The 15,044-nt window shown below is 50.9% G+C and overlaps 1 protein-coding gene across 4 annotated transcripts in view; it reads right to left on the bottom strand.

Annotated features, from left to right (window-relative positions):
- Positions 1-15,044, bottom strand: part of TP53BP2 (tumor protein p53 binding protein 2) — a 53,599-nt gene that overhangs the window by 16,615 nt on the left and 21,940 nt on the right. For 3 of the 4 annotated variants that reach the window (XM_069768411.1, XM_069768412.1, XM_069768410.1), the window contains exons 3-8: positions 6,867-7,014; positions 4,081-4,194; positions 3,246-3,325; positions 3,002-3,103; positions 2,019-2,193; positions 1,725-1,906 (exon numbers count right to left, since the gene is read on the bottom strand). In XM_069768411.1, the coding sequence (XP_069624512.1) occupies positions 1,725-1,906; positions 2,019-2,193; positions 3,002-3,103; positions 3,246-3,325; positions 4,081-4,194; positions 6,867-7,014 (801 nt within the window). Of the gene's footprint in view, positions 1-1,724; positions 1,907-2,018; positions 2,194-3,001; positions 3,104-3,245; positions 3,326-4,080; positions 4,195-4,475; positions 4,604-6,866; positions 7,015-15,044 lie in introns of those variants that run through there. The other variant, XM_069768413.1, reaches the window with a different exon arrangement.

Below are 15,044 nucleotides of genomic sequence, written 5' to 3' on the forward strand. Positions count from 1 at the left end.
TCTCTCACACACAGAAAGCCTGCGAGTCCTGCTCCTGACACCCACTCAGTGTAAGCCTGCGAGTCCTGCTCCTGACACCCACTCAGTGTAAGCCTGCAAGTCCTGCTCCTGACACCCACTCAGTGTAAGCCTGCGAGTCCTGCTCCTGACACCCACTCAGTGTAAGCCTGCGAGTCCTGCTCCTGCCACTGCTGCTCCTGACACCCACTCAGTGTAAGCCTGCGAGTCCTGCTCCTGACACCCACTCAGTGTAAGCCTGCGAGTCCTGCTCCTGCCACCGCTGCTCCTGATACCCACTCAGTGTAAGCCTGCGAGTCCTGCTCCTGACACCCACTCCGTGTAAGCCTGCGAGTCCTGCTCCTGCCACCCACTCAGTGTAAGCCTGCGAGTCCTGCTCCTGACACCCACTCAGTGTAAGCCTGCGAGTCCTGCTCCTGCCACCGCTGCTCCTGATACCCACTCAGTGTAAGCCTGCGAGTCCTGCTCCTGACACCCACTCAGTGAAAGCCTGCGAGTCCTGCTCCTGACACCCACTCAGTGTAAGCCTGCGAGTCCTGCTCCTGACATCCACTCAGTGAAAGCCTGTGAGTCCTGCTCCTGACACCCACTCAGTGTAAGCCTGCGAGTCCTGCTCCTGCCACTGCTGCTCCTGACACCCACTCAGTGTAAGCCTGCGAGTCCTGCTCCTGACATCCACTCAGTGTAAGCCTGCGAGTCCTGCTCCTGCCACCGCTGCTCCTGATACCCACTCAGTGAAAGCCTGCGAGTCCTGCTCCTGACATCCACTCAGTGAAAGCCTGCGAGTCCTGCTCCTGACATCCACTCAGTGAAAGCCTGCGAGTCCTGCTCCTGACACCCACTCAGTGAAAGCCTGCGAGTCCTGCTCCTGACACCCACTCAGTGTAAGCCTGCGAGTCCTGCTCCTGACATCCACTCAGTGAAAGCCTGCGAGTCCTGCTCCTGACACCCACTCAGTGAAAGCCTGCGAGTCCTGCTCCTGACACCCACTCAGTGTAAGCCTGCGAGTCCTGCTCCTGCCACTGCTGCTCCTGACACCCACTCAGTGTAAGCCTGCGAATCCTGCTCCTTACATCCACTCAGTGTAAGCCTGCGAGTCCTGCTCCTGACACCCACTCAGTGTAAGCCTGCGAGTCCTGCTCCTGCCACCGCTGCTCCTGATACCCACTCAGTGAAAGCCTGCGAGTCCTGCTCCTGACACCCACTCCGTGAAAGCCTGCGAGTCCTGCTCCTGACATCCATTCAGTGAAAGCCTGCGAGTCCTGCTCCTGACACCCACTCAGTGAAAGCCTGCGAGTCCTGCTCCTGACACCCACTCAGTGAAAGCCAGCGAGTCCTGCTCCTGACATCCATTCAGTGAAAGCCTGCGAGTCCTGCTCCTGATACCCACTCAGTGAAAGCCTGCGAGTCCTGCTCCTGATACCCACTCAGTGAAAGCCTGCGAGTCCTGCTCCTGACATCCATTCAGTGAAAGCCTGCGAGTCCTGCTCCTGATATCCACTCAGTGAAAGCCTGTGAGTCCTGCTCCTCCCATTCAGAGAAAGCCTGTGAGTCCTGCTCCTCCATTGAATTGCTTTCCACCCCCCACCATCACAAAGTAGACAACTTGTATAAGCCATGGATGACAGCCCATTAATTTGGGCTAGAAGCGTTGGTGAAGCAGCAGCTCCGTTCCATGAAACATTAGCGCCATCCTCATCACTTACCTGAAGCTCTTTGTAGAGACGATCAAGCTCGGCAACGGCGGACTGGTTGTCGTGATAACCCTCAATCCGTCCATTCTTCAGCATTTCCAGCTGGCGGCTCATTTCTTCTACTCTGGACACGGCCACCATGAGCTCTTTCTGCTTCTGCTGGAACATGTTATTCATCTGTTCAATTTCCTCCACTGCAAGAACATGGGAAAAAAAAAAAGATTAAGAACAAGTGAAAAAAATTACACAAAATATACTAAAGATGGAAAAAGAAGCAACAAGCAATGAATCCATATAGGTGCTCACCTAGTCTGCCATTGCTGAGCCTCTTCTGCTCCACATGACCCTTTAACGCCCGCACTTTCTTCAGCTTTGCCTCCTGGTTTTCTGCAATCTCCCGAAGACGTTTCAGCTTTTCCTGCTCACTGGCCTGCTGCTGCTGACGCTGGTCCTGCTGCTTCAGGTACTTCAAACGCTGCTCCTACAGTTATCACACAGAGCACGTAATTAGCAAACCCCCCGTCATACTGAGCAGTACAAGCACTACATTACTAATCCTGCATTATACTCCACAGCTGCACTCACTATTCTGCTGCTGCAGTCACTGTGTACATACATTACATTGCTGATCCTGAGTTACCGCCTGTATTATACCCCAGAGCTGCACTCACTACTCTGCTGGTGCAGTCACTGTGTACATACATTACATTACTGATCCTAAGTTACCTCCTGTATTATACTCCAGAGCTGCACTCACTACTCTGCTGGTGCAGTCACTGTGTACATACATTATATTACTGATCCTGCGTTACCTTCTGTATTATACTCCAGAGCTGCACTCACTATTCTGCTGGTGCAGACACTGTGTACATGCATTACATTACTGATCCTGAGTTACATCCTGTATTATACTCCAGAGCTGCACTCACTATTCTGCTGGTGCAGTCACTGTGTACATACATTACATTACTGATCCTGAGTTACATCCTGTATTATACCCCAGAGCTGCACTCACTATTCTGCTGGTGCAGTCACTGTGTACATACATTACTGATCCTGAGTTACATCCTGTATTATACCCCAGAGCTGCACTCACTATTCTGCTGGTGCAGTCACTGTGTACATACATTACATTACTGATCCTAAGTTACCTCCTGTATTATACTCCAGAGCTGCACTCACTATTCTGCTGGTGCAGACACTGTGTACATGCATTACATTACTGATCCTGAGTTACATCCTGTATTATACCCCAGAGCTGCACTCACTATTCTGCTGCAGTCACATACCTTTGTGGCCAGCATTAGCTGCTGGGCCTCGATCTGCTGCTGTTGTCTTGCTGCCATCTCCTGCAGTTCGGCCAGAGTCATGTCCATTCTGGGACCATTCACCTATTTAAAGGCAATGGAATCACAGTCACAGCAGGGCTCTTCCTATCTGCAGACCTCCATTAGCAGCTTATTGTATCCCCCACTCACTGTGTAGCACTACATACAGGGGGAACAAACAGAGGACTGGTGACATTATTCTTACCCCATTTTCAATTCTTCGGTCAGATGGAACCTTCACCCCATTTCGCTTCACATTGAGATCAGGGGCTGTCTGCAGATTTCCTAAAATTATTAAAGCCAGGAAATGTTATCCAAGTACATAGATAAGACCCCCAAAATGTATTAAACTTATAGCACTGCGAAAAATCAAAGCGCGGCACATAACAAAATGTAGGGGGCAGTACTGAGCACTCGCAGGTGACTAATGGGTGGCAATAATTAAAAGGAATGTTCAACTTTGGCAACTTTGCACTGCAGCCTATTGAAAAGCCATTTTCTCTATCCCGGTACATGGGGTGAGATCTTCTGGATGTCATAACAGTTTGGGGCTTTGCAGTCTCCGTCTCCCCCTCTTAGCATCCGTCTCACAGAAACACCCCCAAAAATACTGAAGTTGCATCTCCTTCCTTACCCCCCTCCCATATACTGTATTATTGTAGACTGATCATTAGTGAAGAGGGAGAGAATACAGACAGAAGGGAACTCCAGGCGGCCGGAAGAGAAGAACGCGAAGTGTTCCGCACTGATTTATACAGAATTGGAAGGAAAGAGGAAAAAAAACAAAAAAACATGGGGTCGCAAAATGAAAACCAACGCACTCGCAATAAGAAAAATGGCAAAATCCAACAACAAACTGGCAAAAACAAAATAAAGCAAAATCAAAACAAAAAGAGGAATTGTGAGATTAAAACAAAAAAGAGCGAGCAAACACGTGAAAAAAGAAAAAGGGAGCAAACGCAGAAACAGAAGAAAAAAAAAAGGGAAAAAAAAGGGAAAGAGCTCAAGAAAAAAAAAGTGTAATATTCAGGATCACTCACCAGATTCTCTAGATGAGGGGCGCTCGTGGCGCAGGTAGAATCGGACCTCGTTCCTCTGCATGCCGTACTTTTGCAGAACATCCAGCATGCGCTCGTTGTCGGCCACGGGGCGTTCTGGAACACAAAGTTTTTGGCAGGTTCAAGGGAAGAACTTCTACACGAGCTGCACCAATGTCTTTCCTGTCTGGTAGGGGGCAGGGGACACACTTCACACCAAACACCGCGCACATAATAATGGTGGCAAAGGGCATTTCCCTCTCTGCATTTCGAAGTGTCTTTCTCCACCTCATACAACACGAAAGGAGCTTTAGGATACAGCTTCTACATGCAAAACAAAAAAAGAAAAAAAAAACATGAAAAATTTGAAATATTTTTAGAAAAAAATATATAGTTACAAGCTACAGAAGTGCTGCGATATTGAGGAATTCCAAGAAGTCAGCCGGGCCCCTGACCTAGCAGCCGTGCGACTGGAGAGAAGTGCAGACTCGTATGTCTTACAGGTTCAGGAATAACTGGGCGACCTTCCCACTGGGCTCCTGATGGCACTGCCCAGCTCCGCAGCATTTATTTATAGGCCTCCTGATAGCTGCACATTATGTATGTCATCATAGATCGCACAGATCCTTACTGATCAGCTGTGGAGGTCAGAATTACACTAGATGCTGCTCCACCAGCACAGCCCGCACATTCTTCCCATGAATAGAGACTTACGGGCACGGAGCAATGTGCTTTATCCTGCCAAAAGCTAAACCTGCCAACACAAAGCCCCTTTCTTCTCTGCTGGATCCACAGAACAGGACGCGCAGTATTTCCCAGTTATCATCATAACTCCCCTCCCGCCCGGGTCTCTGCACAATGCGGATTTATGGGTGTATACAAAGTGTTCAATCATACAGCACCGAAAATAGCCGGGAAGCAGTCGGGGGCCAATGTCACATGCCGACACATCCCCGACCTCACTCCACGGACAGGGCATGATCATAGGTGACCACAATACCATCACATTACTGCATTCCCAGAACTATAGGATCTACCCACATATAGAAAACAGAAAAAAGAAGGATTCCAGACCAGTTTTATACTTTCCTGGTGTCCTGGGGGACTAGTGGGGTTAATGCATGCTTTCCTGGTGTCCTGGGGGACTAGTGGGGCTCATACACGCTTTCCTGGTGTCCTGGGATACTAGTGGGGTTAATGCATACTTTCCTGGTGTCCTGGGGGACTAGTGGGGCTCATACACGCTTTCCTGGTGTCCTGGGATACTAGTGGGGTTAATGCACCCTTTCCTGGTGTCCTGGGGGACCAGTGCAGCTAATGCACCCTTTCCTGGTGTCCTAGGGTACTAGTGGGGTTAATGCACCCTTTCCTGGTGTCCTAGGGTACTAGTGTGGTTAATGAACACTTTCCTGGTGTCCTGGGGTACTAGTGGGCTTAATGCACATGTTCCTGGCGTCCTGGGGGACTAGTGTGGCTAATGCATGCTTTTCTGGTGTCCTAGGGTACTAGTGTGGTTAATGCACACTTTCATGGTGTTGTAGTATGTTGGAGGGATTAAGGTACCGTTATACTAAACGATTTACCAACGATCACAACCAGCGATACGACCTGGCCGTGATCGTTGGTAAGTCGCTGTGTGGTTGCTGGAGAGCTGTCACACAGACAGCTCTCCAGCGACCAACGATGCCGAGGTCCCCGGGTAACCAGGGTAAACATCGGGTTACTAAGCGCAGGGCCGCGCTTAGTAACCCAATGTTTACCCTGGTTACCATTGTAAAATGTAAAAAAAAAAACAAAAAAAACACTACATACTCACATTCCGGTGTCTGTCATGTTCCCCGCCGTCACCTTCCCGCACTGACTGTGTCAGCGCCGGCCGGCCAAAAAGCAGAGCACAGCGGTGACGTCACCGCTGTGCTTTACGGCCGGCGCTCACAGTCAGTGCGGGAAGCTGAAGGCGAGGGACATGACAGACAACGGAATGTAAGTATGTAGTGTTTTTTTTTTTACTTTTACAATGGTAACCAGGGTAAATATCAGGTTACTAAGCGCGGCCCTGCACTTAGTAACCCGATATTTACCCTGGTTACCAGTGAACACATCGCTGGATCAGCGTCACACACGCCGATCAGCGACCAAAAAAAAGGTCCTGATCATTCCCAGCGACCAACGATCTCCCAGCAGGGGCCTGATCGTTGGTCGCTGTCACACAACGATTTCGTTAACAATATCGTTGCTACGTCACAAAAAGCAACGATATCGTTAAAGAAATCGTTATGTGTGACGGTACCTTTAATCAGAATCCTAGATCAACAGATAAGCGGACCTAGTAGGACAGAATACCAGTTTGTCTTGTTTTCTAGTTTACTGGATTAGATCCTGGTGGTCTAAGGTAGCTGAAATGTAGTTTCAGAATCACTGGTGGTCTCGTCTAGTGGTGGGGTTCACTGCCAGGTTCCCTGGTGGTCTAGTGTAGAGGAAGGGTTTACTGCCAGCTTCCCTGGAAGTATAGGTAATGCAGGAGTTACCAGTTCTGACGTTGTAGGATAAATGGAGGGTAATGTCAGAATCCCTGGTGGCCTAGGACGATAAAGGATTTGAAACCTGGTGCCCTGTGGTTTTACTCATCCTCTCGGGTCCCTGCTAGGTCTCCTGACTAAAAGCTGAATGTCGTGTGATCAGAGATCTATGTAGAGCGGGGGTAGAGAGAACGGTGCGATCCGACTGGGCAGAGCCGATATAACCTGCAGCGTCCGCGGATGCTCCGTTCTCAGTCCAGTCATACATACCTGTGCCCCGCCACACTTCAGACAGGTGGCAGTCTGTCTCTCCGGGCTCCTTGCACAACTCCACCACGTCTCGACAGGTGGTTTCGGGGGTGACAGGCACCTCGCTAAAATGCTGCTCATTGTTACTCAGGTAGACCGTGAGAAACATCTGGAAGAAAACCAAAAAGAAAAAAAATCAGGAAGTGACAGCGAAGAGCCACGAGCATACCGCAGAGACGGGGCGCAACGCGAGACATTTATGTGGACCCATAACCCCAAGTTTGGGTTTTAAGTGTCTTTAATGTTTGTGTTTCTTGTTCCCAAATAAAGTTGAAAATTTTTTTTATATCCATATACCTATTGTGGTGATCCCAATTTTTCTGCATACACTTTTCTCTGTTGTGGCGCGAGACGGGGCGCAGCGCGAGACGGGGCGCAGCGCGAGACGGGGCGCAGCGCGAGACGGGGCGCAGCGCGAGACGGGGCGCAGCGCGAGACGGGGCGCAGCGCGAGACGGGGCGCAGCGCGAGACGGGGCGCAGCGCGAGACGGGGCGCAGCGCGAGACGGGGCGCAGCGCGAGACGGGGCGCAGCGCTGCCATACTGGTTTATAAGACGTCTCCCCGTCCTGGAGCTACAGGTGACCGGGGACCACATGGGGCCCCAATGTCTCCCCCGCAGCCCCTGCTCCCATCTCCAAACTGCAGAGGACCAAGGAGCTAGAAATCTAATACAATTTACTTTTCTCTGCGGCTCGTCCTCCATGTAAACAGCTGATAAACACACAGCTCCCCGGCCATATGGAAATGTCCGCCGTCAGTGCAGCGCGCTAAGCAAACAGATCCCGTCAGCACAGAAGTGATCCGCCAGAGGAAGCGGGACGGCACCCGGATGTACGGCAGGATCTGGACACTTTTTGCTTTTGCTCTGTGTTTGGCACAGGAGCGGGAAGTTTTCCAGTGTAAACAGCAACTGTAACCAGTGGACACCGTACAAGTGATGAAGGGTCCCTATGGCCTCTGTTGGGGGGAGGTGAAGGTTATGTAACAATGGGAGAAAAATAAATAAATAAAAAACAAACAACAACAACAAAAAAACAATCTAACAAAAAAAATCAAGAAAATAAATTTAAAAAAAAAGTACTGCACAAATTAGTGGCCACAAGGAGGGCAGAGGCCGGCGCCACACAGAGGGCAGAGGCCGGCAGGCGGGCGCCACACAGAGGGCAGAGGGATTCAGCTTGTTGCCCAGGTCATGTATTTATATACCAAGGCAGAGGGGCTTGTGCCACCACCTGTGGCAACTAAGGATAGATTTACATCTATTTTGCAGCTACCACGGTGATCCTTGGCGACATGCTAGCTGACGACCTCAACTTAAAGGGATTTTCAAAGATTAATATTGATGACCTGATATCAGATCGCTGGGGTCTGACTCTGGATATCCTCACTGATCAATTGACTAAAGAGGGTGCGGCGCAGCAGAAGTGGCCCCGTATACTGTGCAGGCCGTGAACAGTGCAGCAGAAGTGGTCCCGTATACTGTGTAGGCCGTGAACAGTGCAGCAGAAGTGGCCTCGTATATTGTGCAGGCCGTGAACAGTGCAGCAGAAGTGGCCCCATATACTGTGCAGGCCGTGAACAGTGCAGCAGAAGTGGCCCCGTATACTGTGCAGGCCGTGAACAGTGCAGCAGAAGTGGCCCCGTATACTGTGCAGGCCGTGAACAGTGCAGCAGAAGTGGCCCCGTATACTGTGCAGGCCGTGAACAGTGCAGCAGAAGTGGCCCCGTATACTGTGCAGGCCGTGAACAGTGCAGCAGAAGTGGCCCCGTATATTGTGCAGGCCGTGAACAGTGCAGCAGTAGTGGCCCCGTATACTGTGCAGGCCGTGAACAGTGCAGCAGAAGTGGCCCCGTACATTGTGCAGGCCGTGAACAGTGCAGCAGAAGTGGCCCCGTATACTGTGCAGGCCGTGAACAGTGCAGCAGAAGTGGCCCCGTATACTGTGCAGGCCGTGAGCAGTGCAGCAGAAGTGGCCCCGTACACTGTGCAGGCCGTGAACAGTGCAGCAGAAGTGGCCCCGTATACTGTGCAGGCCGTGAACAGTGCAGCAGAAGTGGCCCCGTATACTGTGCAGGCCGTGAACAGTGCAGCAGAAGTGGCCCCGTACACTGTGCAGGCCGTGAACAGTGCAGCAGAAGTGGCCCCGTATATTGTGCAGGCCGTGAACAGTGCAGCAGAAGTGGCCCCGTATACTGTGCAGGCCGTGAACAGTGCAGCAGAAGTGGCCCCGTATACTGTGCAGGCCGTGAACAGTGCAGCAGAAGTGGCCCCGTATACTGTGCAGGCCGTGAACAGTGCAGCAGAAGTGGCCCCGTATACTGTGCAGGCCGTGAACAGTGCAGCAGAAGTGGCCCCGTATACTGTGCAGGCCGTGAACAGTGCAGAAGTGGCCCCGTATACTGTGCAGGCCGTGAACAGTGCAGCAGAAGTGGCCCCGTATACTGTGCAGGCCGTGAACAGTGCAGCAGAAGTGGCCCCGTACACTGTGCAGGCCGTGAACAGTGCAGAAGTGGCCCCGTATACTGTGCAGGCCGTGAACAGTGCAGCAGAAGTGGCCCCGTATACTGTGCAGGCCGTGAACAGTGCAGCAGAAGTGGCCCCGTATACTGTGCAGGCCGTGAACAGTGCAGCAGAAGTGGCCCCGTATATTGTGCAGGCCGTGAACAGTGCAGCAGAAGTGGCCCCGTATACTGTGCAGGCCGTGAACAGTGCAGCAGAAGTGGCCCCGTATACTGTGCAGGCCGTGAACAGTGCAGCAGAAGTGGCCCCGTATACTGTGCAGGCCGTGAACAGTGCAGCAGTAGTGGCCCCGTATACTGTGCAGGCCGTGAACAGTGCAGCAGAAGTGGCCCCGTATATTGTGCAGGCCGTGAACAGTGCAGCAGAAGTGGCCCCGTATACTGTGCAGGCCGTGAACAGTGCAGCAGAAGTGGCCCCGTATACTGTGCAGGCCGTGAACAGTGCAGCAGAAGTGGCCCCGTATACTGTGCAGGCCGTGAACAGTGCAGCAGTAGTGGCCCCGTATACTGTGCAGGCCGTGAACAGTGCAGCAGAAGTGGCCCCGTATATTGTGCAGGCCGTGAACAGTGCAGCAGAAGTGGCCCCGTATACTGTGCAGGCCGTGAACAGTGCAGCAGAAGTGGCCCCGTATACTGTGCAGGCCGTGAACAGTGCAGCAGAAGTGGCCCCGTATACTGTGCAGGCCGTGAACAGTGCAGCAGAAGTGGCCCCGTATACTGTGCAGGCCGTGAACAGTGCTGCAGTCTCCTTTCATACACAGAGGAGCCTGGGTCGGAGCGTAGCGGCGTTACATATGGCCGCACCAGCGATTTCAGCTCCGTATTATTTCCTGAGCCCAGATAAGGTGCACGTTGTTATAGGGCGGCTGTTCACACAGTAACACGCGGTGTGACACAAAGTAACACATTGTATCTTCCTATAGGCAATGATGTAACCAGTATACATGAGTCACCGCGCGGCACCTCCTCCTGATAACTGGTTCTTCCTGTCCGGTGTATCGCTGCCCTATGTGGCCAGGAAAAATCCTCATCCGGAAGATAACAGAAATATAGAATGCTATAAACATGGGAAAATGGGCTGCACGGGGCCCAAATACTGCCAACGCCGGCAGAGCCAGGAAATCCTGTATCCGGCTGCGTGGCTCTCCCCCACAGAGTCCTTACCAGCCGCCCACACCCTACGGCCCCCAAAGTTAAGGATTCCCCTATTTTCAAGGACAGGGACTTTAAAAACCTTGAAAAACCCTCCTCCAATTCTGACCATTTTGAAGACAAAAAAAAAAAATGGGGGCACGGATATGAAGATGGGGAATACTGGCAGCAGCACATGGCTTTGTCAGTGGTCGAGGATTGATAGAAGTAAATCCAGACTAAGAGCGGCTGGCTACCATGGCCTGAAAAATATCGGGGTGTTCAAATGATGCCCCTCAGCCCCCAATAAAACAAAAAAAGTATTCCTGTGCCAAAATATGTCCTCTTTTTGTGATGAGCGGGGGTCTAAAGGTACCTTCACACATAACGATATTGTTAACAATATCGTTGCTATTTGTGACGTAGCAACGATATCGTTAATGAAATCGTTATGTGTGACAGCGACCAACGATCAGGCCCCTGCTGGGAGATCGTTGGTCGCTGAAGAAAGTCCAGAACTTTATTTCGTCGCTGGACTCCTGCTGACATCGCTGGATCGGCGTGTGTGACACCGATCCAGCGATGTCTTCACTGGTAACCAGGGTAAACATCGGGTAACTAAGCGCAGGGCCGCGCTTAGTAACCCGATGTTTACCCTGGTTACCATGCTAAAAGTAAAAAAAAACAAACACTAGATACTTACCTACCGCTGTCTGTCCTCCAGCGCTGCGCTCTGCTCTCCTCCTGCACTGGCTGTGAGCCGGAAAGCAGAGCGGTGACGTCACCGCTCTGCTTTCCGGCTCACAGACAGTACAGGAGGAGAGCAGAGAAGCAGAGCGCAGCGCTGGAAGACAGACAGTGGTAGGTAAGTATGTAGTGTTTGTTTTTTTTTACTTTTAGCATGGTATCCAGGGTAAACATCGGGTTACTAAGCGCGGCCCTGCGCTTAGCTACCCGATGTTTACACTGGTTACCGGCATCGTTGGTCGCCGGAGAGCGGTCTGTGTGACAGCTCTCCAGCGACCAAACAGCGACGCTGCAGCGATCCGAATCGTTATCGGTATCGCTGCAGCGTCGCTTAAGGTACCGTCACACATAGCGACGCTGCAGCGATACCGACAACGATCCGGATCGCTGCAGCGTCGCTGTTTGGTCGCTGGAGAGCTGTCACACAGACAGCTCTCCAGCGACCAACGATCCCGAGGTCCCTGGTAACCAGGGTAAACATCGGGTAACTAAGCGCAGGGCCGCGCTTAGTAACCCGATGTTTACCCTGGTTACCATCCTAAAAAGTAAAAAAACAAACGTTACATACTTACCTACAGCCGTCTGTCCTCGGCGCTGTGCTTCTCTGGTCTGGCTGTGAGCGCCGGGCAGCCAGAAAGCAGAGCGGTGACGTCACCGCTCTGCTTTCCTGGCTGACCGACGCTCACAGCCAGTACAGGAGGAGAGCAGAGCGCAGCGCTGGAGGACAGACGGCGGTAGGTAAGTATGTAGTGTTTGTTTTTTTACTTTTAGGATGGTAACCAGGGTAAACATCGGGTTACTAAGCGCGGCCCTGCGCTTAGTTACCCGATGTTTACCCTGGTTACCAGCAAAGACATCGCTGAATCGGTGTCACACACGCCGATTCAGCGATGTCTATGGGGAGTCCAGCGACCAAATAAAGTTCTGGACTTTCTTCCCCGACCAGCGATCTCCCAGCAGGGGCCTGATCGCTGCTGCCTGTCACACTGGACGATATCGCTAGCAAGGACGCTGCAACGTCACGGATCGCTAGCGATATCGTCTAGTGTGACAGTACCTTTAATGTGAAGGGGCCTTAAAACATCAGAGACCCCCAACGATCCTATGAATCAAGTGGGTGCAACACTGGCGAAGTTATCCCTGCACAGCACCTCCGCTGGCCGCACAAGGAACAGCAGCTGGCTCCATTCACTTATCTAAAGGTACCGTCACATTAAGCGACGCTGCAGCGATATAGACAACGATGCCGATCGCTGCAGCGTTGCTGTTTAGTCGTTGTGTGGTCGCTGGAAAGCTGCCACACAGACAGCTCTCCAGCGACCAACGATGCCAAAGTCCCCTGGTAACCAGGGTAAACATCAGGTTACTAAGCGCAGGGCCGCGCTTAGTAACCCGATATTTACCCTGGTTACCAGTGTAAAAAAGAACAAACACTACATACTTAAATTCCGGTGTCTGTCGCGTCTCTCGCTGTCAGCTTCCCTGCACTGTGTAAGCGCCAGCCGTAAAGCAGAGCGGTGATGTCACCACTGTGCTCTGCTTTACGGCCGGACGGCGCTGACACAGTGCAGGGAAGCTGACGGCGGGGGACACAACAGACACCAGAATGTAAGTATGTAGTGTTTTGTAAATGTAAAAAACAAAAACAAACTACATACTTACATTCCGGTGTCTGTTGTGTCCCCCGGCGTTCTGCTTCCCTGCACTGTGTCAGCGCCGGCCGGCCGTAAAGCAGAGCACAGCGGTGACGTCACCGCTCTGCTTTACGGCTGGCGCTTACACAGTGCAAGGAAGCTGACAGCGAGGGACGCGACAGACACCAGAACGTAAGTATGTAGTGTTTGTTCTTTTTTACACTGGTAACCAGGGTAAATATCGGGTTACTAAGCGCGGCCCTGCGCTTAGTAACCCGATGTTTACCCTGGTTACCAGTGAAGACATCGCTGAATCGGCGTCACACACGCCGATTCAGCGATGTCTGCGGGAGATCCAGCGACGAAATAAAGTTCTGGCCTTCTAGCTCCGACCAGTGATCTCACAGCAGGATCCTGATCGCTGCCGCATGTCAAACACAACGATATCGCTATCCAGGACGCTGCAACGTCACGGATCACTATAGTTATCGTTCTAAAGTCGCTCAGTGTGAAGGTACCTTAAGGCCCCTTCATTCCCAGGGATCGGACCCCCACCAATCATAACACAAAGGAGGTTTCCAAGGTGTCTTTAATCACTGTACAACGAAGGACCTGCAACATGTCGGGTTCACAACCATCTCACAGAGGACTGTGAACCACCATTGTATGTATGTATGTATGTATGTATGTATGTATGTATGTATGTATGTATGTATGTATGTATATATATATATATATATATATATATATATATTTAAATCAGCAGATCATAGATTATATATGTGCAATTTGGAAATTTCTCCACTACACCATGCAGGAGGGTACACCGACACAAAGCGGACCATTAAAAAGGTGATGATATTAAATGGCGCAGGAAGCATTGGGAGAAGGCGGCAGGTTCTCTGCAGATAGCGCAGGCAGTCCTGGGCGGAGGGGGACAGGTCACAGCAGCACATATTACAGCCTTATCTACGTGTCAGACATTCCAGGAATAGCTCTGTGCAGGAGGAGAGAGGTACAGCACAAGACTAATGCCCCACGGCCCCCCATCATCAGCACGAGGGGAGATTCTGGGCAGGAAACCACAAGCTCCTCAATAATGGAAGTCTATGGGGCACTGGTGTGAGTAGGTCCTGGCATATATTCCTGTGCGGCTCTTAACTCCAGTTTGGGGGTCTTCATCACCCGTATATATTGTGCCTCTGCGCTTACTGTATACATGCCCAGACATCTCCCTATTTCAGCTTCTTCTCCCCTCTCACAGCCTGCACAGACCCTGCAGCTGCAGCTCCCCCCTCCTCCCAGTCTTCCTACTACTGCATTACTACAGACCGATAACTTCTCGCTACTGAAATAGTTTCTGAACAAAGATCCTGCAGAAAGAGCAACGAAAAGGGAACAACATGAAGCAGACACCACTTTCCACTTTGGTTTTTACAGGCTCTTTGTTTCCCTCCACATTTAACCTTGATGTGTTCTGTGGTCATAAATCAGCTAAGAGGAGCTCAGAAAGAGACAGATAAGAGAGTTACTAGTATTGAAAGATAGGAGACAAAAAAAGCGCAAATAGGGTCTTATCCCCAGGATTGTTTCTGATCAATTGTGAGAGAACTGCTCACCTGGTGGTACACAGTACAAGCGTGTAGTTTGTCAGCTGCTGCAGATCCACAGGTCGGCGCTGCGACCTCTCAGAACCGTTATAATAGATGAAATGTGGATTACATCCGCGCTGCTGCGACAAATAATAGATCCAGATATACTTGTAAGATGTTCGGGTGGTTTATTCAACGCGTTTCGAAGCTCATGGCTTCTTCTTCAGGAAGTTTCCACACAGAGATATGACACATGGTACTGTTGCCCCGCTTATATACATTCTGAATTCAAATAACGGCGCCAAGCAGTCTTCTGGCATGTGACAGACAGTGTCAAAGTTCAAATAAAGCCGTATTCCATAGAAACAAGCTATTTTTAACACATATGTAAATCATTACTATCATAATTATAATCGATGAACAATATACTAAAATGTCACTTATTTTTCAGATTGGAAGGTATAAAAAATAAAAAAATATAATAAAAATGTGTGCGAGATCCCGGGACAAGAAA

This window comes from Ranitomeya imitator, chromosome 5 (assembly GCF_032444005.1).
Source record: "Ranitomeya imitator isolate aRanImi1 chromosome 5, aRanImi1.pri, whole genome shotgun sequence".
Classification (NCBI taxonomy): domain Eukaryota; kingdom Metazoa; phylum Chordata; class Amphibia; order Anura; family Dendrobatidae; genus Ranitomeya; species Ranitomeya imitator.